The 22301-nt window shown below is 37.1% G+C and overlaps 1 protein-coding gene across 1 annotated transcript in view; it reads right to left on the bottom strand.

The window, feature by feature from the left end:
• Wdr27 (WD repeat domain 27) overlaps positions 1-22301 on the bottom strand; it is a 241592-nt gene that overhangs the window by 49325 nt on the left and 169966 nt on the right. The window contains exon 25 of the mRNA XM_063253857.1: positions 15271-15333. Coding sequence (XP_063109927.1) covers positions 15271-15333 — 63 coding nt within the window. The remainder of the gene's footprint in view (positions 1-15270; positions 15334-22301) is intronic.

Raw genomic sequence — 22301 nt, 5'->3', positions numbered from 1 at the left:
ATGGGCACTTGGGTTGTTTCCAAGATCTGGCGATTACAAATTGTGCTGCTATAAACATAGGTGCACATATATCACTGTGGTATGATGCTTTCAGTTCTTCTGGGAATATGCCTAGAAGTGGAATAGCTGGAATAAATGGGATTTCCAGTCCCAACTTTTTGAGAAATCTCCAGACAGATCTCCACAAAGGCTGTACCAGTCTACACTCCCACCAGCAGTGCAGGAGAGTTCCTTTTTCCCCACAGCCTCTCCAGCATTTGTTGTCGGTTTTCTTGATCCTGGCCATTCTTTCAGGAGTGAGATGGTATCTCAGTGTGGTTTTAATTTGCATTTCTCTAATGACCAATGATGATGAGCATTTTTTCATGTATTTATTTGCCATTTGCATTTCTTCATCTGAGAATTGCATATTCATCTCAGATGCCCATTTTTGGATTGGATCTTTGAATTTCGGAGGTCTGAGTTTCTTTAATTCTTTGTATGTTTTAGACAAGAGGCCCTTGTCTGAGAGAGAGTTCACTAAAATCTTTTCCCAGTTTGTGGGTTTTCTTTTCACTATGCTGGAGATTTCTTTTGACATGCAGAAACTTTTTAATAAGAAGTGGTCCCAGTTATTGATTCTGGGAAGTATTTCCCGTGCGGTTTGAGTCCTGTTCATGAATTCTTTACCTACTCCTATGTCTCCAAGGTTTCTACCTATTTTGTCTTCCAATAGATTTAGTGTTTCTGTTTTAATATTCAGATCTTTGACCCATTTAGATTTTAATTTAGTACATGGTGATAGACATGGGTCTAGCTTTAGTTTTCGGCAAATGGAGAGCCAGTTTTTCCAGCACCATTTATTAAAGAGACTGTCGTTCTTCCAGTGAACCTGCTTGGCTCCTTTATCAAAAATAAGGTGGTTGAGTGTGTTCGTAGTTGTGGTTGTATCTTCTAATCTATTCCACTGATCTTCAGCTCTGTTTTGATTCCAATACCATGTTGATTTTACTACTGTTGCTTTGTAGTATAACTTCAAGTCAGGGATTGTGATGCCTCCTGCTTTGTCTTTGCTGCTTAGAATTGCCTTTGCGATTCTAGGTCTCTTCTGGTTCCAGATGAAATTTAGGAGTGATTTCTCTAGATCTATAAGGTATGTTGATGGTATTTCTATTGGGATTGCATTGAATCTGTATAACAGTTTTGGGAGAATGGCCATTTTCACAATGTTTGTTCTTCCTATCCATGAGCAAGGGATGTCTTTCCATTTTCTGAGATCATCTTCAATTTCCTTTTTCAGTGTATTATAATTTTCACTGTATAAGTCTTTCACTTCTTTCGTAAGAGTAATTCCTAAATATTTCATTTTTTTGCTTGCTAATGTGAATAGTCCAGTTTCTCTTATTTCCCTCTCTGTAATTTTGTTGTTCGTGTATAGGAATGCTATTGATTTCTGAGTATTGATTTTGTATCCAGCCACATTACTGAATTTATTTATTGTATCTAAGAGTCTTTCAGTGGAGTTTAGGGGGTCTTCTATGTAGAGTATCATGTCATCTGCAAACAATGATAATTTAACTTCTTCTTTTCCTATCTTTACCCCTTTTATTTCTCTTTCTTGCCTAATTGCTCTGGCTAGTACTTCCAGTACTATATTAAATAGGAGTGGTGATAAAGGACATCCTTGTCTTGTACCCGATTTTAAAGTAAAGGCTTTCAATTTTTGGTCATTTAGTATGATGCTGGCTGTTGGTTTGTCATAAATGGCCTTTATTATATTGAGGTAAAGACCATTTATTCCAATTTTCTGTAAAGTTCTTATCATGAATAAGTGTTGGACCTTATCGAAGGCTTTTTCTGCATCTATAGAGATGATCATGTGATTCTTATTTTTGGCTTTATTGATATGGTGGATTACATTTATTGATTTGCGTATGTTGAACCATCCTTGCATTCCTGGGATGAATCCCACCTGGTCATGGTGTATAATCTTCTTGATGATTTGCTGGATCCTATTTGCCAATATTTTATTGAGGATTTTTGCATCTGTGTTCATTAGGGAGATCGGTCTATAGTTCTCTTTTATAGTTGGGTCTTTCTCAGGTTTTGGTACTAGAGTAATATTTGCTTCCAGGAATGACTTAGGAAGGATTGCTTCCCTTTCAATTTCATTGAATAGTTTGAGGAGTGTCGGCATTAGGTCTTCTTTATATTTCTTGTAGAATTCTGCAGTGAATCCATCTGGGCCTGGGCTCTTCTTGGTGGGCAAGGACCCAATTACATTCTCAATTTCATTAGCAGAGATTGGGTTATTCAACAGTTTTATATCCTCTTGATCTAGCTTTGGTACTTCATATGCTTCTAAGAATCTGTCTATTTCTTCTGTGTTATCAAACTTTAGAGAGTAGAGGTTTTCGAAATAGGTGTTGATGATCCTCTGTATTTCTATTGGGTCTGTAGTGATTTCTCCTTTTTCATTTCTTATTGCATGAATTTGAGCTTTTTCTTTCCTTTTTTTAATAAGGTTGGCTAGGGGCTTATCGATTTTATTTATTCTTTCAAAGAACCAACTCTTTGATTTGTTGATTCTTTGGATTGTTTTCTTAGTCTCTATTGCATTGATTTCTGCTCTGATTTTTATAATTTCCTCTCTTCTTTTGGCTTTGGGCTTGACTTGCTCTTCTTTTTCTAGCTGTTTCAGGTGTAGCATCAAGTTATTTATTTGTATTCGTTCTGTTTTCCTGATGTGGGAACTCAGTGCAATAAATTTTCCTCTCAGGACGGCTTTCATTGCATCCCACAGATTCCGGTAAGTTGTATCTGCATTTTCATTTTCTTTTAGGTATTGTTTGATTTCTTCTTTAATTTCTTCTGTGACCCACTGATTACTCAAGAGTGTGTTATTTAGTTTCCATGTGTTTGCGGAATTTTTGCAGTATCCTTTGTCATTAATTTCTAATTTCAGAGCACTATGATCCGATAATGTGCAAGGGATGATTTCAACTCTTTTGCATTTGCTTAAATATGTTCTGTGAGCTAATATATGGTCTATTTTAGAAAATGATCCATGTACTGCTGAGAAGAATGTGTATTCTGATGTTGTTGGGTGGAACATTCTGTATATGTCTATCAAACCCATTTGTTCACAGGTGTGATTCAGTTCTGTTATTTCTTTGCTCATTTTCTGTCTGGTTGATCTGTCCCTTGGTGTCAGTGGTGTATTAAGGTCTCCTGTTACAATTGTGTTACTGATAATTTGAGTTTTCATTTCTGTTAATAATTTTTTATATAACTGGGTGCTCTGGAGTTTGGTGCGTATATATTTAAGATAGTTATCTCTTCCTCTTGGAGTTTTCCCCTTACGAGTATGTAGTGATCTTCTTTGTCCTTTATGGTCATTATTGGTTTAACTACAACTAGACCCATGCCTATCACCATGTACTAAATTAAAATCTAAATGGATCAAAGATCTGAATATTAAAACAGAAACACTAAATCTATTGGAAGACAAATTGGGTAAAAATCTTGAAGACATAGGGGTAGGTAGAGAATTCATGAACAGGTATCAAACCACACGGGAAATACTTCCCAGAATCAATACCTGGGATCACCTCTTATTAAAAAGTTTCTGCATGTCAAAAGAAATCTCTAGCATAGTGAAAAGAAAACCCACAAACTGGGAAAAAATCTTAGTGAACTCTCCCCTCAGACAAACGACTTCTGTCTAAAACATATAAAGAATTTTTTAAAAAATCAGACCCCCCCAAATTCAAAGATCCAATTAAAAAATGAGCATCTGAGATGAATACACATTCTCATATGAAGAAATACAAATGGCAAATAAATACATGAAAAAATGTTCATCATCATTACTCATTAGAGAAATGCAAATTAAAACTACACTGAGATTCCATCTCACTCCTGAATGAATGGCCAGGATCAAGAAAACTACCAACAACAAATGCTGGAGAGGCTGTGGGGAAAAGGAACTCTCCTGCACTGTTGGTGGGAGTGTAGACTGGTGCGACCACTGTGGAAGTCAGTCTGGAGATTTCTCAGAAAGCTGGAATTGGAGGCCTCATTTGACCCAGCTATTCCACTTCTAGGCATATTCCCAGAAGAACTGAAAACATCATACCACAGTGATATATGTACACCTATGTTTACAGCAGCACAATTTCTAATGGCCAGATTTGGAAACAACCTCAGTGTCCATTAACTGAGGAATGGATAAAAAAGGTGTGGTATTTTTATACAATGGAATACTACTCAGCTATAAAGAATGATCATATTGAGATATTTATAAATAAGTGGGTGCAACTTGAGACCATACTCATAAGCAAAATAAACCAAACTCACATATATAAATACTGAATAGATTCCCTAGTGTAAGAAATGGTAAGAATACATAAAAGTATGTGTTAATGATGCTTCCCCATTATATTGTTTTGAAGCCTTATAATGTTTTCATTCATTAATTGGAATGGTTTTATTCTGGGGTGTTTGATTTTATTGTCTGTGATAAAGTTATTTTGAAGAAAACAAGACATTATAATAGCTAGTGCTGATTTAATATCAGCTTGTTCTGAAGCCCCATCAAGCTTTTGTTCTTCTATCTCCATCAGTTTTATCATGTTGTATCTTATAGGATTTTATTATAGGTGATAGTATAAACAAATTTTTTTATAGTCAAGAAGATAATATAGAAACCATTGTTTGTTTTCTGTTAGTTGGTTCTAAATACCCTGTAATACTTTTACCCTCTTGAATGGTTTTACACTGTCTTGTTACGTTTAATAGTATACGAAGGCATACTCAAATATTTCAAGGAAAGAGACACTACGGTAACTACTGGTATGTCGGGTTATCCTGTGGTAAAACACTATGCTGCTTAAATTGTTCTGTTCTGACCTGTGTTGTTATGTCCTCTTTCATCTTAACCCCCCCTTTTATATATATTTTTTAAATAAAAAAATTTATCTCTAGAGATTCTGAAAGTATACTTACCTATCATCAATTTGTCAGCAACTGAGTCTTTGACACAACTTTTTCAGTAAATCAATACTTTTTTGAGTAGGAATAATGACATAGTCCTTCAGTTTTATGTCTGTGTGTAATTTAAGTCAATTCCTAGATAAAATTTTTCCTTTATAGCTTTTAAAGAGGTCTCCATACGAGAATCAGCAGCAGTACAAACAGTACATCAGCAGCCAGTTATCCCTAGAACATTTCAGAGAGCCCAATGTATTTCTTTAAAGCTAAACTGGCAACATGAACCGACTCACAGAGGTCTCTTTCTTATCAAATTTTCAAGGTTCGACTGGAAAAGTATTAAATAACGTCAAGCAAATGATTTCTGTTGTCATGCATTATTGTTAAATTAGCAAAGCAAATTATTTTGTTGATTCAGCTGTTAAAAATTGGGAAAATACACAGCACTAAATCTTCTGCACTACTGGCTGCTGATTTCCCCAAGAGAAGGAAAATACCAGACATTAAGTTTTAGTCTTTAGTAGTTCACACACACTTTCAAACCAAAAAAAAAAAAGGGAAGCTTGAAACATTTACAAACCTACCTGCAGTTTGATAACCTAGAAGACCAAAATATAATTAAATTAAAATTCAAAACTTCACAACTTCAAAAAATACAAGTATAACCACAAAAGAGTCATTTCAAATTATAATGTTGATCCACTTAGCTGCCTTATTCTAGAGGAGGTTAGCAAGGAAACGTTTAATAAAATACAGTACGAGGTCATAAATTCAATCCTACAGCCTCCTAATGACACATACACCAGATTGTAATGATGTTACTTAAAGGGTATTTTAAGGATGTGTGAATGAGCAGTTCAACACTGGACTCCAACAGAACTGTGGTCTACATTTGCCCCTTAGAACAGTAAGTTAATGGTTCAGTCACCTTTGATCTTATTACAGGTCATGCTCAACATTTCAAGAAAAGTGTAGAAAATAATCCTACCTAATAGTCCTGATGTGGTCTCTCTGTATAAAAAGAAAGCCTCAGGGCAGACAGGAAATAGGCAATACAGGGAACAAAGGTTAATAGACTGATGTCAAAATACGGATAAAGTGACAAGCAATGCCAAAGAGAATGAAAATGTAACCTGCATGAAATAAAATAGACATTAAAAATATATTTTAAAAAGCAGATTCCAATTATTTAGTGCTGCATTACAAGCTATTCTAGAGTTACGTTTTCACAATAGTAACCACTGTCTTCCATTCAAAACTCTGGGGGTCAAGATCTATGCAGGCTCAGTGATGAGTCTGCTTTCCAGGCACTTGGCAGCCAGTGAGCTCCCAGTGTCAGACCTGTGTGTAGGCACCTAGATGGTCTCCTCAGCACAGTGGGCTTCTTACAGTGTGAATCAGTTAAGAGGGAACATTCTAACAAGCAAAGTAGAAGCTGAAGCAGCTTTTAAAGATGGACCTGGGAAACTGTATAGTATCCTCTCTGTCACAGTGAGTCAAAATACCAAAACCAAAATGGAACAACAACAGCAAAAAAAAAAAAAAAAAAAAAAAGAAACTAGATCAAAACATTTACAGCCACATTGTAAATGCCAGATTCAGAATTTCCACTGGCCATGCTGAGTCAAAATTCTGAGGCACTGAATAAACTCATTTACACACTTTGACATATTCATAAATATTCCGAGACAATAACTTCCAGAAAACAATTGCATCAAGCAGGAAAATCAAAGAACAGAAGATGACACTCTGAGAAGTGAGTCACTTTTAAGGTCTGGAAAAAGCGCCTGTAACAGAAACAGTAACATGTGCTAAAAGTTACGCTCAGTTACTCATTTGTCAAACGAACCTATAGAGAGGGTCTGCTATTTCCAGAGGCCTGCATAGCATTACGCAAGTTGGGAGAGACCTCTGCTCTCACTGCTTGGAGAAGTGGGGTCCAGAGGGCAGGAGGAAAGCAGAGCTTCTCAGGGCAGGGGCCAGGCATGAGCACACACATTATTACATAGTGGCTTTCACTGGTACTGCAGAAGGAAAAGGTGACACCAGCTGGGAATGCATAGTCTCAATGCTGACAAATTCATGTTTAGATAGAGAAAACAATAAAATTAATACATCAAAATAAAAATCTACTAAGACCATTATAAGAATCTATAGACAGGGGCTGGGGATTTAGCTCAGCAGCATAAAGTGCCTGCCTTGCAAGCAGGCAGTCGTGAGTTCGATCCCTGGTACCGATAAAAAGGAAAAAGACAAAAAAAAAAAAAAAAAAAAAAAAAAAAAAGAATCTATAGATAGCTAGGTCATTAGGAATATAAAATTTTAGGATGCAAAATAAAATATCACCAAACAAAATTATTCAACATATTTAAAAAGTAATATATTAAGATGAAGTTAACAAGAGGTTGGTTTAACAATTCTGAAAACATCATTCTTGATGTACTATAATAGAAAAAAATAAACACATGATCATTTCATTATCTGCAGAAGCAGCCTGTGTGAAAGTTAAGCTTCCATTCTCAGAACACAAGGGAGAAATGGGGATTTCTTCACTTGATAAATTATATTTACAAGAAAAATGAAAAAAAAACTGATAATAACACTACAATCAATGTCAAACTCATGGGTAAAATGTTGCAGTATTTTTCTGTGGGGTTGGGAATAAGATCTTACTATATGCAATCAGTAGTGCACTAAGAAACAAAAGAGAAATAAGACCAAGAGAACTTAAAAAGAACAAATATAACTGCCATTATTCACAGGTTACATGTAAGAATTTGCAGGGAGGCCCTCTATTCACCATCAATTACATTATTACATACAATATAATCTACTTGTGCAAATTACAATAAAAAGCAAAATTATAGAATATGACTGAATGTAAAAACATAATTGCATATTTTATAATAATATATGAGCAAAATCACAGAAAAAATTACTTATTTTATCTTACAAAGAATGGAATAAAACAAAACAGAACAAAGCAGATCTCAGCAAACCAATGCAAGCAACACAGGATTTCAAAACAAGACAAAAGGAAATCAACAGTGACTACCATAGTATCTCTTGTTTTCTTGGAAACAGCTGTCCATACCCTTCACACACAATGAATTCAAACAAGACAAAATAATGTAAAACTGATAAAAACAAAAGAATGAAAGCATTACAGGTCTTCCAAAACAAACAACAGGAAAATCAACAATGGCTACCACAATGTCTCTTGTTCTCTTCAAAACAGCTGTCCATACCTTCACACACATTAAAATTAAATAATGCAAAACAGACTAAAACCAATAAAAATAAACAATTACTGGACTTCACAACAAGATGATAGGAAATCAGCAATGGCTACCATAATGTCTTATTTTCTTCAAAGTAGCTATTGATACCATCACACATAATAAAATCAATTCTTAAAAACTCTTTATGAGAAGTTCTAGGCACGTATAAGCCTAGAGCATGTACATCTATCCTTTCTGCATTAGAGGAAAAAACAAAACCAAAACAAAATAAATTATGAGAAAAACAAGAAACAAAAGAGAAATAAATAATAATAACAAAGAGCCCAAGACAATGATAATATAGGCTTTCAGGGCAAAGCGGTAGGAGCTTAACTAAGGTGGTCATTTTTCATGGTGATCTTCAAAAGAGTTCCTCAGATCACCAGACACAAACATGCAAAATTGTTCTAACCCTATGAATGTTAACTTTTTGCTCCAGGAACTAACAGAATTAGTAGCACAATCATCTTAGCTATCTTAAGTGTATATATACAAATTTATACCTTTCCCTTCCTTTTTTCCTACTTTTCCTTGAGTTTTTTCCCTTTTGAACAGTTTCTTACCCTTTTAACATATTTATTTAAGATTTTTGTATCTTATTTATTCCTACAGTTTTTTACACTAGGGAGACTATATGGTATTTACACATGTGAGTTTGATTTATTTCACTTATGAGTATGGTCTCAAGTTGCATCCATTAACCTATAAGAGACTCAGTGTGACGCATCTTTATAGCTGAGTAGTATTCCATTTTATAAAAATACCACATCTTTTTAATTCAACTCTCAGTTGATGGGCATTTATGTTGTTTCCAAATTCTGACCATTACAAATTGTGCTGCTATAAACATAGGTGAACATATATCACTGTGGTGTGATGTTTTCAGTTCTTCTGGGAGTATGCCTAGAAGTGGGATAGATGGGTCAAATAGGACTTCCAGTTCCAGCTTTTTGAGGAATCTCCAGACTGATCTCCACAGTGGCTGCACCAGTCTACACTTCCACCAACAGTGCAGGAGAGTTCCTTTTTCCCCACAGCCTCTCTAGCATTTGTTACGGGTGGCTTTCTTGATTCTTGTTATTCTTTCAGGTGTGAGATGAAATCTCAGTGTGGTTTTAATTTGCATTTCTCTATAGACTAATGATGCTGAACATTTTTTCTTGTATTTCTTCATGTGACAAGTGTGTATTCATCTCAGATGCCCATTTTTGGATTGGGTCTTTGAATTTCAGTGGTCTGATGTTTTTATAATTTTTATATATTCTAGATAGAAGTCTTTTGCCTGAGGGACAGTTGACTAAGATTTTTTCAAAATTCATGGGCTTCCTTTTCACTCTGTTGGAAATTTCTTTTGACATGCAAAAACTTTTTAATAAAACAAAGCCCCAGTTGTTGATTCTGGGGACTATCTCCTGTCACAGTTTAATTTTTGTTCATGAATTCTGTACTGATCCTGATGTCTATAAGATTTCTATCTACTTTGTCTTCTAGCAGATTTAGTGTTTCTGTTTTAATATTTAGATCTTTCATCCATTTTGAATTTGGTTTACTGCATGGTGATAAGCATGGGTCTAGTTTTAGTTTTTGGAATATGGAAAGCCAGTTTTTCCAGAACCACTTATTAGACACTATCTGTTTTTCAGTGAATGTGTTTGGCCCATTTGTCAAAGGTAAAGTAGCTGAGTGTGTTTCTAGTTGTGGCTGTATCTTCTAATCTGTCCCATTGATTTTCAGGTCTGTTTTTATTCCAGTACAATGTGGATATTATCACAGTAGCTTTGTAGTGTAATTTCAAGTCAGGGATTGTGATGCCTCCTGCCTTACCTTTGTTGCCCGGAATTTCCTTTGCTATTCTAGGTTTTTTCTGGTTCCAGATGAATTTTAGGATTTATTTCTCTAGATCTGTAAGGTATGCTAATGGTATTTTGATTGGAATTGCACTAAATCTGTATAAGAATTTTGGGAGAATGGCCATTTTCACAATGTTTGTTCTTCCTATCCATGAACAAGGAATGTCTTTCCATTTTCTGACTCTTCAATTTCTTTTTTCAGAATACTGTAATTTTCACTGAATAGATCTTTTACTTCATTAGATTGACTCCTAAGTATTTTATTTTTTTGGATGCTGTTGTGAAGGATGTGACATATTTCTCTCTCAGTGAGTTTTTTGCTTGTGTACAGGAATGCTATTGATTTTTGAATGTTAATTTTGTATCCAGCTATATTACTGAATTTAGTTGGTATACCTAGAAGGCTTTCAGTGGGTTTTGGAGGTCTTCTATGCAGAGTAGCATGTCATTTGCAAATGATAGTTTAACTTCTTCCTTTCCTATCCTTATTCCTTTTATTTCTCTCTCTTGTCTAATTGCTCTGGCTAGTATTTCCAATACTATATTGAATAGGACTGGTGACAGTAGCCATTGTTGTCTTGTTCCTTTTTGGAGTAAAAGCTTTCAGTTTTGGACCATTTAATATGATGCTGGCTGTTGGTTTGTCATAGATGGCTTTTATCAGATGGAGGTAAAGACCATCTGTTCCAATTTTCTGTAGGATTCTTACCAATGAGTGTTGCACTTAATCAAAAACTTTCTTTGCATCTATTGAAATCATCATGAGAGTCTTATCTATGGCTCTATTGATATGGTGGATTACATTTATTGATTTGCATATGTTGAACCACTCTTGCACTACTGGGAAAAATCCCACTTAGTTGTGGAAAATAATCTTCTGATGATTTGCTACATTCTGTTTACCAGTATTATTGAGATATATTTGAGATTTTACATCATGCACTTTTAAGACAACAGCTAAATAAAACGTTTTTTCCAGAACAGTGACACTTTATTATACATCCCAACTTTAGGCTACTGATTAGATGCTTTAATTTTAAGATACAATATATCCTCTTATAAACTGGATAAACTAATAGTCAACTTGAAATGCCAGCTGATTGGTGCCAACAGCACAAAAGCAGAACTGGAGAGGAACATGGTGCACTACTGATCCTCCTGGAGAAGCTTGCCTCATTGGTATCTGAGATGAACTCAGCTGTCCTCATCAGAGGAGGAGGTCGTATCCTTGCTGTTGCTGAGAATGACTGCGGTTCTCTTTGGGGGAGCTCTGCTCTTCACTTTGAGTATCACTTCCTGGCTCCAGCACCGGTCCCTCAGCCTGCTGGCACAGATCCTTCATCCCACTGGCATGGTCTTTCCAGCTTCCACCACTGACCTTTGGGCCTTCCCAGCGTAGATCCTTGATACAGACTTGCATGAGTCATTGTCATGGCCTGTAGGCCTCCAGCTGGACTCATGGAGGACACTGCTATGGGTCCAGGCCCTTAGCTGAATTCGTTGGGTGTTTAATGCACAAACAGATCTCTCTCACCTTTTTGCATTTAACTCTTTGGGGGAATATTACAAAATAATCATATAAATTATGTGTACTGTATTAAATTTGTTCCTTTGTAAACCCTGACTACAACATAATTTGTTGGGATAACAAACTCTAATTGTGGGAGACAACTCTAGTGTCTCCCTTTGAACGCAAAGCAATTGTTGCAACATTGATTGAGACTTATTTTTTTATATTGATATGTAGAGAGCTGGCTATGATTTTTTTCCCTTTAATTGGCTATAAGCATTACAAATAAGGCTAACCCAGATGCTGGTGTCATCTCTTAAAGCTAACAGACAGTATCCTGTCTCTCCTCCTCCTTCCCCCACAGTGTTATCCAAAAAGGATATGAGCACAGCGGGATGTTAGAGCCATCAGCTCCAAGAATGTCAACTGGGTAGGAGCCTCAAGGTAAAGGGGTTATGACTCCCCCGGGCACAAATTTTATATATCAAAAACCAAAGCAACAGCCTCCCAAAACAATTTAATTGCTACCTTAATTGAATTATGTGAATTGATCCTTTTGTATAACTTTATCTCTGCAATTTGCAGAGATGCTTTTTTTTCTATCTGGCTAGCCAGCTCAAGTTACTCACATAATTTACAATACAAGACATGGAAATCATGTCAAGTATCTTTGGGTGCACTGCAGTACCTGGCACAGTGTCTTGTATATCAAAAGAATACATACATTTGCTGTATTAAATCACATTTATAAGGAGTTCAGACTATGATTTCTAAAGATTTTTGAGTAATTTTTCTAAATGCGTATCATTTCCAGAAATGTTTTCAATTCCCTCCCATCTCTTCAACTCCTCTTCCCTCCTCATTTACAAATATTTGTTTCATTTTATCTTTCTTTTATTCTTTTTCCCTTCCTTCCTTTCCCCCTCACCTCTCCCTTGTCTCTCTCCTCTTGTGTTTCCTTTAACAATTTATTCCTATTTCACAATACCTATTATACATGTTGATCGTTATTTGCCCTGTCAGTTTCTCACTCAAAGAAACAAAATGGTATTTACATATGTGTGTCTGATTTATTTCACTTAAAAGTATGGTCTCCAGGTACATCACTGGGATCTTATTCTATTAAACAGCTTTTGCACAGCAAAACAAATTACTAATAAAAAAAAGACAACCCGCAGAGTGGGAAAAAATTTTAACCAACCATCCCTCAGACAAAGGAGTTATATCTGGAACATATAAAGTATCAAAAAAAATCAGAGCCCCAAATATAAAAACCCAATCCATAAATGGGCATTTGCTGAGTACACATTTCTCAGGTGAAGAAATATATAGCAAATAAACATATCAAAATATTCAACAACTACTAGTCATTTGAGAGATGCAAATTTAAAAAAAATACTGAGATTCCATCTCATTCCAGAAGATTGGTAACAATCAAGATATCAACTAATAACAAATTCTGGCAGAGTAGTAGGAGAAAAGGAACCCTTCTCTACTGTTGGTGGGAGTGTAGACTGATGCAACCACTGTGGAAATCAGTGTGGAGATTCCTCAAGAAACAAGGACCACAAGTTCCATTTGCACCAGCTATTCCCCTTCTTGGTATCTGCCTGGAAGAATTAAAAGCATCACACCACAGTGATACGAACACACCCATCTTTACAGCAGCACAGTTTGTAATAGTTAAATCTTGGAAACAAACTAAATGCCTATCAACTGAGGAATGGATAAAAAAATAAATTTTTTTATATAATGGAGTACTACCCAGCCATAAAGAAGGACAAACTTTAATAAAACACTTTTAACAGGAAGTTGAGAAGAGTCATAAAGCTGTGCTAAGATGGAAAAGGAAGCTAAGAATCAGACCTGGTAATATCTAAAGTTTATTATATGATGGGGTTTGGAATTCCAAAACAGAAAGGAAGACAGGATTCCTAATGAATACCTAACTGATTCTTTCAGAGAAAGATAAACAGGTAATAAGTTTACCTAATACCACCATCACAGTATAACCCACTTGGTTACATTTTAAGGATAATTGAAAATATGTAAGTATAAGTCATGCAAATATGGAATGTGAAATACAGTGAATGTAAAGACCAATGATTATGATTCCTTAGGGCAAAATTCTTCAACAAAACAATTTTTTTTAATGTCATGAAATGAGAAAAATATTTTATTTAAAGAAAGAAAAAAAACCAAAAGAGTAAAAGGGTACAAGTCATACAGAATTTCAAAAAAAAAATAGTAAAAAAATCACTAGTTAATAGATTACATATTATCATATTAGAAATAGTTGTTCAAGTTACAAAATTAAAGCATACAAAGTAGACATTCAAACAGTGAGACTGCAAACAGTTGTGTTCAATGATCCAACAAATACTTAGTAATATGGTCATCTTTCTTACATACCTAAACATGCCTGCAGTTGTATCCTTTAGAGCACTTTCTTTTCCTCTCTTTTTTACAATAACAATTACACATTTTGAGTTTTATTACTCCCACAGTTCTTATTACTTTTTTTTGGAAGAGAATAAAACCAAATGTGACAAAACAAAGCAGAGTTAGTCAAAACAAAGGATGGACATAGTACATGATGTAAAAATAGAATGCAAGGTGATCAACAATGGTTACCATAATGCCTCTTGCTACCTTAAAAAGAATTGCCTATATCATCAGGTATAATTAAATTGAACAAAACAGTACAGAATAAAACCAATAAAACATAAACATTGGAGACATTACAGGACTTCAAAAGAAGATAATAGTCAAATCAGAATGGGCGTCATAGTGAATTTTATTGCCTTCAAAGTAGTTGCTTATACCCTTAAACTTGATACTATCAAACAAAACAGAATAGAGTAAAATCAATCAAAACAAGATGGTGAGAGCAATACAGGGCTTCAAATCAAGTTAATAGGAAATCAAAAACTTACTATAATATATCCTGCTAATTTTTTAAAAATTTTTCCCTTAATTAATAAATAAATAAAAAGGAGGAGATTGAGATAAAAGAGGACATAACAACATAACAACACAGGTCAGAACAGAACAATTTACGCAACATAGTGTTTCACCACAAGATAACCCGACTTAATAGTAGTTACCATAGTGTCTCTTTCCTTGAAATATTTGAGTATAACTTTGTATACTATAGCATCAAACATACCAAGACAGTGTGAAACCATTCAAGAGGATGAAAGTATTACAAGGTATTTAGAACCAGCTAACAGAAAACGAACAATGGTTTCTATATTATCTCTTTGCCTATAAAAGATTTTGTTTCTACTATCACATATAATAAAATCCAATAAGATACAACATGATAAAACCAATGGAGACAGAAGAACAACAGTTTGATAGGACTTCAAAACAAGATGATATAAAATCAGCACTAGCTATTATGATGTCTTGTTTTCCTGAAAATAGCTGTTCATATCATCACGAGAAAAGTATTTTAGGAAAGGCATCAGTAGTTAAAATAGAAATGTTACATTCATGAAAAACTTGATTTCAAGAGTGAAGAAATAATTCGCAACACTGAAAAGCAAATGCCAGGTCAAGTGAACAAGCTCCTCGCTGCAGCTCTGAGGCCACAGGCCCCACTGGTGCAGCCTTCCCACGTGAGCTCTGAGGCAACCGCGTGGAGCCTGCTTACCGGAGCCCTGGTGCACACAGCTTCCCCTCCTGGTTCTTTGCAGTGTGGGAAAACACTGGGGACCTAGGACAGCAAACATGTTTAAAATAATAATTGTCAGTTCACCATCATTGATGGTCTGAGAGACGCAAATTAATATAGCACTGAGATTCCACCTCACTCCAGACAGAATGGCTGTCATCAAGAAATCAACCAATATCAAATGCTGGAGGGGTTGTGGGGAAAAAAGAACACTTTTCCCATTGTTGGTAGCAGTGTAGACTGGTGCAACCACTGCGGAAATCAGTGTGGAGATTCCTCAAAAGACTAGGATTAGCAGTCCCATTCAACCTAGCTATTCCTCTTGTGGGTATCTTCCCAGGAGAATTAAAAACATCATACCACAGTGATATATGTGCACCCATCTCTACAGAAGCAAAGTGTATAATTGCTAAATCTTGGAAACAACCCAAATGCTCATCAACCATGGGATGGATTTTTTTTTTTAAATGTGGTATTTGTATACCATGGAGTACTACTCAGCAATAAAAAGGATAAACTTAAGATTTTATAGGTAAGTGGATATAACTTGAGACCATACTCATACGTGAAATAAATCAGATTCACATGTGTAAACATGGTATTGTCTCCCTGGTATGAGTAGCTGAATGAGGAAACAGGACTGAAAATACACATCAGATGTTATGAACTGGGAAGAAACTGTTCAAAAGAAAAGAGAAACTGTGATGGGATAAAAGGAAAAAAGGAAGAAAGAGTTAAGGAAAAATACCTACATAAATAAATTAAGATAGTTATGCTGCTAGTTTCTCTCAGTTCACTGAAAAGAAAGATTTATGCTAATATTGTTTGTACAATATCTCTATCTTACACTCTAACTACTCTGAAGATAACAATATGAGATGTATTAACTATTGTTACTCTCCTATGACTTCATTTTGAATACTGTTTTCTTCCTTTTTGAAAAAAGTCACTGCTTGATCTAGTTGAGTTCCTTGGACTTTATTGGTTTGTACACTACTTTGAGAAAATTTGGCTGTATTTATCAAAAGTTACTAAGAAATGAGTATACTGACTTGGCAAGTACAGTTTTAAAAATCATCAGGGAAAAATAATCACACCAATAAAAATGTGTTTAAAGATGCTCACCATTCCACTGTATATACAAGGTGTAATGTAAAGATATGTGAATATTTAAATTTTTAAAAAATATTACAGTAAAAGACACATTGCTGTTAATCTTCCTTAAATGTTCCCTTTTCCTCCAAACACCTTGTCCCATCATTACAGCCGATTTCTGAAGTCCTTCTGGAAGTCCTCTTTCTTCAGTGTCTATAGCTGCACTTTCATGGCTGCCCTGATGTCTCAATTGATTCAAAGCGTTTACCTTTCATCAGTCCTTTTTGCTTTGAGTAAGACCAGAAGACAAGGTGGATGAGAACATATCAGAATGTTTTCAAGCCTTCTTTCCACTGCGTAGTACTCACGGCAGCATTCACTGGTCAAAAAAGACACTCATGAAAGAAGACTTCCAGAGCTGCTTCAGAAAGTGGCAAGAAGGGTAAATGTGTCTGACCTGAGGGGAAGTGTCCTGAAGGAATTAATGACAACATCTTTTTCTGTAATAATTTTTATTTAAATGCATACCAGATTGTTCTACCAGCCTTGAATATTTCCAAAACAAAATAGAGGCTATTTTAATGTCTAACAGGACATGAATTAAATAGATTATACACATATAATAGAACTATATGTAACTATCAAACACGGGTAAAGATCAAGCTAGAAAACCATTTTGCAATAAGATCGCCTCTTCCTATGTGTGTGCCTGTGTGTGGGTGTGAACACGTATGTACCCACGCACATTCAGGGGAAAGGGTCAGAAAGCGGGCTCATTCACATGCTGACCATAGCAATCTCTTAAATGGGACACCCAAGAGAAATGCTGCTGTGTTTTCCATCCTTTGTTGTTGCTTTGTCCTGTGCCTCTATTCTTCCTATTTTCTAAAACCATATGTCCTATTTCTTTAAAAAGTAAAAGACCTTTAGAATATCTCTGAAGTTAAAAAGTAAAAACCACACCAAAATCTTACTTTCTATGTTTCCATCTTATATTCCCATAAAATGACTCCATATTGTATGCAGATTCCATTAGGGACAGAAATTATTTTTTTGTCATGTCCAAACTATGCTCATTAAACCCATTATGATTTAACGTTTTGGGTTTTTTTTCCCTCCTACTACTAAGAATTGAACCCAGGAAGCACATAGCTTATTTTCAGCCCTTTTCGTTTTCAAAATTTTCAAATTGGATAGTATTAAGTTGCCAAGGTGGGATTCAGACGTGTGAGCATCCCGCCTAAACCTCCTGAGTAGCCCAGATTACTGATGTAGGCCACAACATGAGTCATTATCCAAGCCAGCTGATGGGCTTCCTCAGGCAGGCTCTTCCAAAGGGACCCCCACTTTCAACACCACCGAAGTCAACCTACGTCCTTACACTGTGGGGTTTTATCTGTAGAAAATTCTGTCATCGCGTCTTTCCCTTGATATTCCATAGTTCTTCACTTTAATACTGTTTACTCTTGATTGCAAAAAATATTTTGCCATATTTTGTAATCACAAACTTCATTAGCACCGTGCAATAATAGAATGAGATGCGTAATAGGAATCCTATGTGTTGAGCATCACTAAAATGCTGCAACTTATTTTAAGATAAATTTTTTAGTTGGGTTTATAAATCATTTACAAAGAAATTGAGCAGAACTAAAATTACAGTCCAACTGTCACATTCCTGTAGAGTGACCACAGTGTGCTCAGGGCTGGCGGCCACAGCAATGAGCCATTACAGAGCCAAAAGCTTTGCCAGACCATCAGGAACAAATATCTTCCACTAGCCAGATATTAGATCAACAACCATTAAATATAATAGGAACCATCTTCCATGGCCAGCATTCAAAAGCTGCAAATACAAACAGTTGCAGATATGTGGCTGGACACACAGGCGCCCCACGGTGAGAGGCCTGAACTGCATACACAGCAGGCTCATTCGGAGACACCCGGCAGGGTGGTTCTAGAGACCTGCCCTTCTTCTCACCCCAGCACAGGCTTCCTGCGCAGTAATCAGACCTGACACAGAAGGCCATCTCTCCAGGAGTCATCACTGAGATCACTGCCGCCAGCCAGCATGGTGCCAGCAGGGGTCTAAAGAGGGACCGAAATCCTCAGTCAACAGTAGGAAGAGGCCTGGACTCTTGAGTCCATGCATCCAGCACTGCAGGCATCCAGGCCACTCTGTCCTGGGACAGGAGGTCAGAGTTCTAGGTCATGCCTTCTCATCCTCCCTCCCTCAAGAGGCAGCCAACTGCTCTGCCCTATAAATTCAGCAAAAGTAATACATCAATCTCCAAAAGGTGGATCCTGAATTTGCCTTGAGTCCTATGTGAAATTCTCTGATTAGAGATATCCATTCCTAAGAAGTCCTCTAGACCTTGCTAGGACACACACATCTGCTTCTGAGACCATCACCGCCTTCCAGCGCTGAGGTCCATGTGCTCGGTCTCCAGCCTGCCTCACGTGGCTGTCGCTCCTACTTATTCTGTTGCCTTTGCCACGTACCCAATTTTGTTTATTTATTTACATGTTTTGTAAATAATGGTAATTTTGTTTATTTATTTACATGTTTATTTTCTGTATGTTTCACTACATTAAATCTCAGAAAAATGAGGCCCCTCCCAATCTTCTTCACTCCAATTTTTCATGGTGTTCAAGAACTGTTGTTCAATGAATGGATTATATTTTGTACTTAAATTATACTTTGTTGTTCAACATTTTGCCATTCTCTGTTGGTTTTCTTGGGCTCCCTCCCTCAAGAGGCAGCCAACTGCTCTGCCCTATAAATTCAGCAAAAGTAATACATCCTGAGTAATACTCCTGAGTTGCTGTTTTGCATTTATGGTTGAGATTTCTGAAGCAATGAAGATTTCTGGATTAAGAATGGCTCCATCCTTCAGTTTTTTCCTCCTTAAGTTCATCCTTGCTGGATTCTTCCCTGACCATCCATTTGAAATAAAAAGCTATTACATTATAATCCCAGGTCAGTCTGCACTGGCTGGGGAGCAGAAATGAAGGTGCCAGGACCAAGTAAGAGGTCAAGTAACCCTAACCACTGATCTGTCAGAAGAAGGCAACACATAAAGCATAATTAAATGTTGTTTCCTAGTAACACCAAATATCTTTTTTTTTTTTTTTTTTTTTTTTTTTTTGCTTCCTTTCTGGCCCAATTCATAGTCAAGAGTTAGAATTAGAAGAAATGACAGGAAAGTACAAGTCCATGTGGCCTACAATTTATGTTCCACAGCAGGACACAATATGAATTATTCATGTGGTTGTCAGGACAGACCACAAGTAACACAGGATGACTGTCAAAAAGATATATCTGTGTGACAGCCATGACCTTGGAGGAGGCAGGACAGGGGACAACATCTCCTTCCATAGTTAGTAAGTAGAATTTTAATAAAAGTGAAAAAATTCGAATTGTTTAAAATCATATGAGTTTCTCTTTTTAATACTTTTACCTCTTTAGAATTTACATTTTCCAGAAGAAAGATCATATAAGTCTGCAAGCAGACTTTTGAAGATAGGTAATGGTATAGAGGGAGAAAAGGAAAAGGCAGAAATGGAATTGAAAACAAATAGAATATGTTATAAGCGTGGATCAATTTCCCCCAATAAACCTCGCTATTCTGCATTACTGATGTACACTAATGAAGTACTGTAAAATTACGTCTTTTGACTTATGCATATTCCACCCTTTTGTGCTCTGGATCCGTATACAAGGTTCCTTTATTTCTTAGTGTTTTCAGTGCCTGAGAAGCAGCACAGGATGGGTGGCCCAGGAAGATGCAGAGCCAGGCCAAAGGCGCTCTCAGCCAGCTCTTTGAGGGGAGAGGGCTGACACCAAACAGTGCCAGGATCAGGGGAAGGCAGAGGCTCCCACAATATCCCACACGTGGTGACAGTTACATCTCCTTGTTTTGGAATGTTTACATTGTCTTGCAGATAAAACCCAGTTGGTGTGCATTTTCATTTTGATGTGGCATGGGTGTCCTTGGTGAGATTGATGAGTAAAATGTGTTGTTTCTGCAGCTTGTTAAGCTGCGTTGAGAATTCCCAGCTTTTACTGCCTGCAAGCTCCCCATCCAGACCCCAGGACAGGAAATACACCCGAGTCACCCTCCTCAAACGCTGAGCATTTGAAGGAGACAGACATCTGCAAGACAGGCTAGAAACCCATAGACTTCTACAGGATCCTGGCTACAATGTGTCCGGACCGACCTCAGAAGACCCCTCTGAGAAGACACACGGAGGACGGGTCTTGACAGGCAAGGGGAAAGGCCACGGAATGTTTTCCAGACAGACAACACTGCCAGAGCAGAGGCAGGGTGCAGTGAGGACAGGATGGTGGGAAGCGCTGAGGTGACTCTGAGGGAAGCAGGTGGAGTAGAGGTGAGCAACATACAGATATGAACCTGAGTCCTGTGGCCCCGAGGGACTGGGCCACTCTTGGGTAGGTGTGACACAAGAGTGGGTGGAGAAAGGAATGCCAGCCTGAGCCCTGCAAGTCTCCTGAAGATAGAGACCTCAGGTGAGCTTTGTCTCTCCATTTTAACACACCATGCATACCTCATGTTCAGAGTCAGGAAAGGCAGGGGGCAAAGGGCCGTGTGTTGAGATGCCACACCACATCTGTACTGTGAGACCCCTGACAGCAGCGCTGAATTTCAGGGCCTCGAGAGAGACCTGATTCCATCCGCATCACCACACCCATCATTTGTTTTCATTGCAAACACAAAGTTGTTCTCATGGCAACCATGAATCATCAGATGGCTCTATTGAGGTTGCCTGTGTGCGTGCACATGTGTGTGCACATGTGTGTGCTTTCCTGGTCCTGACTAGCAGTGGGAGGGTGGGCACCCTTGCCTCTCTCCTCTTCTTACGGACACCTCAGCCTCTCATCCAAGGGTGGTACAGAGCAGGGTTTCAGGGTGACTTTCTGCCACCAGAAGGAGACCCTTTCTAGGTTGTGGTGATGGTGGTTCAGTGTTTGTATCTAGGATTGTGTTGAATTTTGTCAAATTATTTTTCTGTGCCTACTGAGGTGATTGTGTGGTGTTTATTTTGCTGATGTGATGCATTGTATTAATTTATCTCCACTTGTGAAGCCAACCTTGCATTCCTGGGATAAATCCATGTGTTTATAACAATAATCCTTTTCATATACTTCTGGATTTTATCTGCTTTAACTTGAGGATTTCTGCATCATATTCCTATGAGATGTTGGCTTTAGTGTTCTGTTCACTCAATGTTTGTGTTGGTTCTGGCATCAGTGTAACCCCTGGTTCCCCAGAAGGAGGTGATGGCTGTCCTCATCCTCTGAGAGCACCTTAGGAAGAACAGGCATTCATTCTTCCTTCCATTCACAAGGAGCCACCGCTGTAGCTTTTTGTCCTAGGCTTTTTAGGTATTAGTGTGTCCATTTGTGTATTGGAAATCTATCAGAATTTCTGTTGTTCTTGAGTTGACCCCCGGGACTGGTTCTTTCTAGGGGAATGTGTGCATTTCATCTGTGTTATGCACTTTATTGTAGCTCTTTATTTCTGTAAGGTTTGCAATAGTGCCCTCTCTTCCTTTGCTGACTTTGATAATTTATCCTTCACTCACTTTGAGAATTTCAAATATGCTAGCATATGTGAGTCTCATTCAGATAAAATGTGAAATTCTATCTATGAAATATTTAATATTTTAAAAAATCTATGAATATCTAACTCTCCTGTGAATTATATAAAGGCTTATCTAGGAAATGAATGACTGTCTAGCTAATCATTCAAGGGAAAATTCTCAGATGTATGGAAAGGCTGCCGGGTTAGTGAAAGCTCTGCAGCACAGCCAGCTGCACAGGCTGCCTGGCTTCCAATGTGCTGTTTGCTTTCCTTGGGCAAAAAATGGTGCCGTCCAGTATTTCTACCCACCAC

This window comes from Cavia porcellus, unplaced genomic scaffold (assembly GCF_034190915.1).
Source record: "Cavia porcellus strain 051 isolate PalLab524CR breed Dunkin Hartley unplaced genomic scaffold, mCavPor4.1 scaffold_7, whole genome shotgun sequence".
NCBI lineage: Eukaryota > Metazoa > Chordata > Mammalia > Rodentia > Caviidae > Cavia > Cavia porcellus.
The sequence above is the reverse complement of the archived record's forward strand: the minus strand, read 5'-3'. Positions and strand labels throughout refer to the sequence as shown.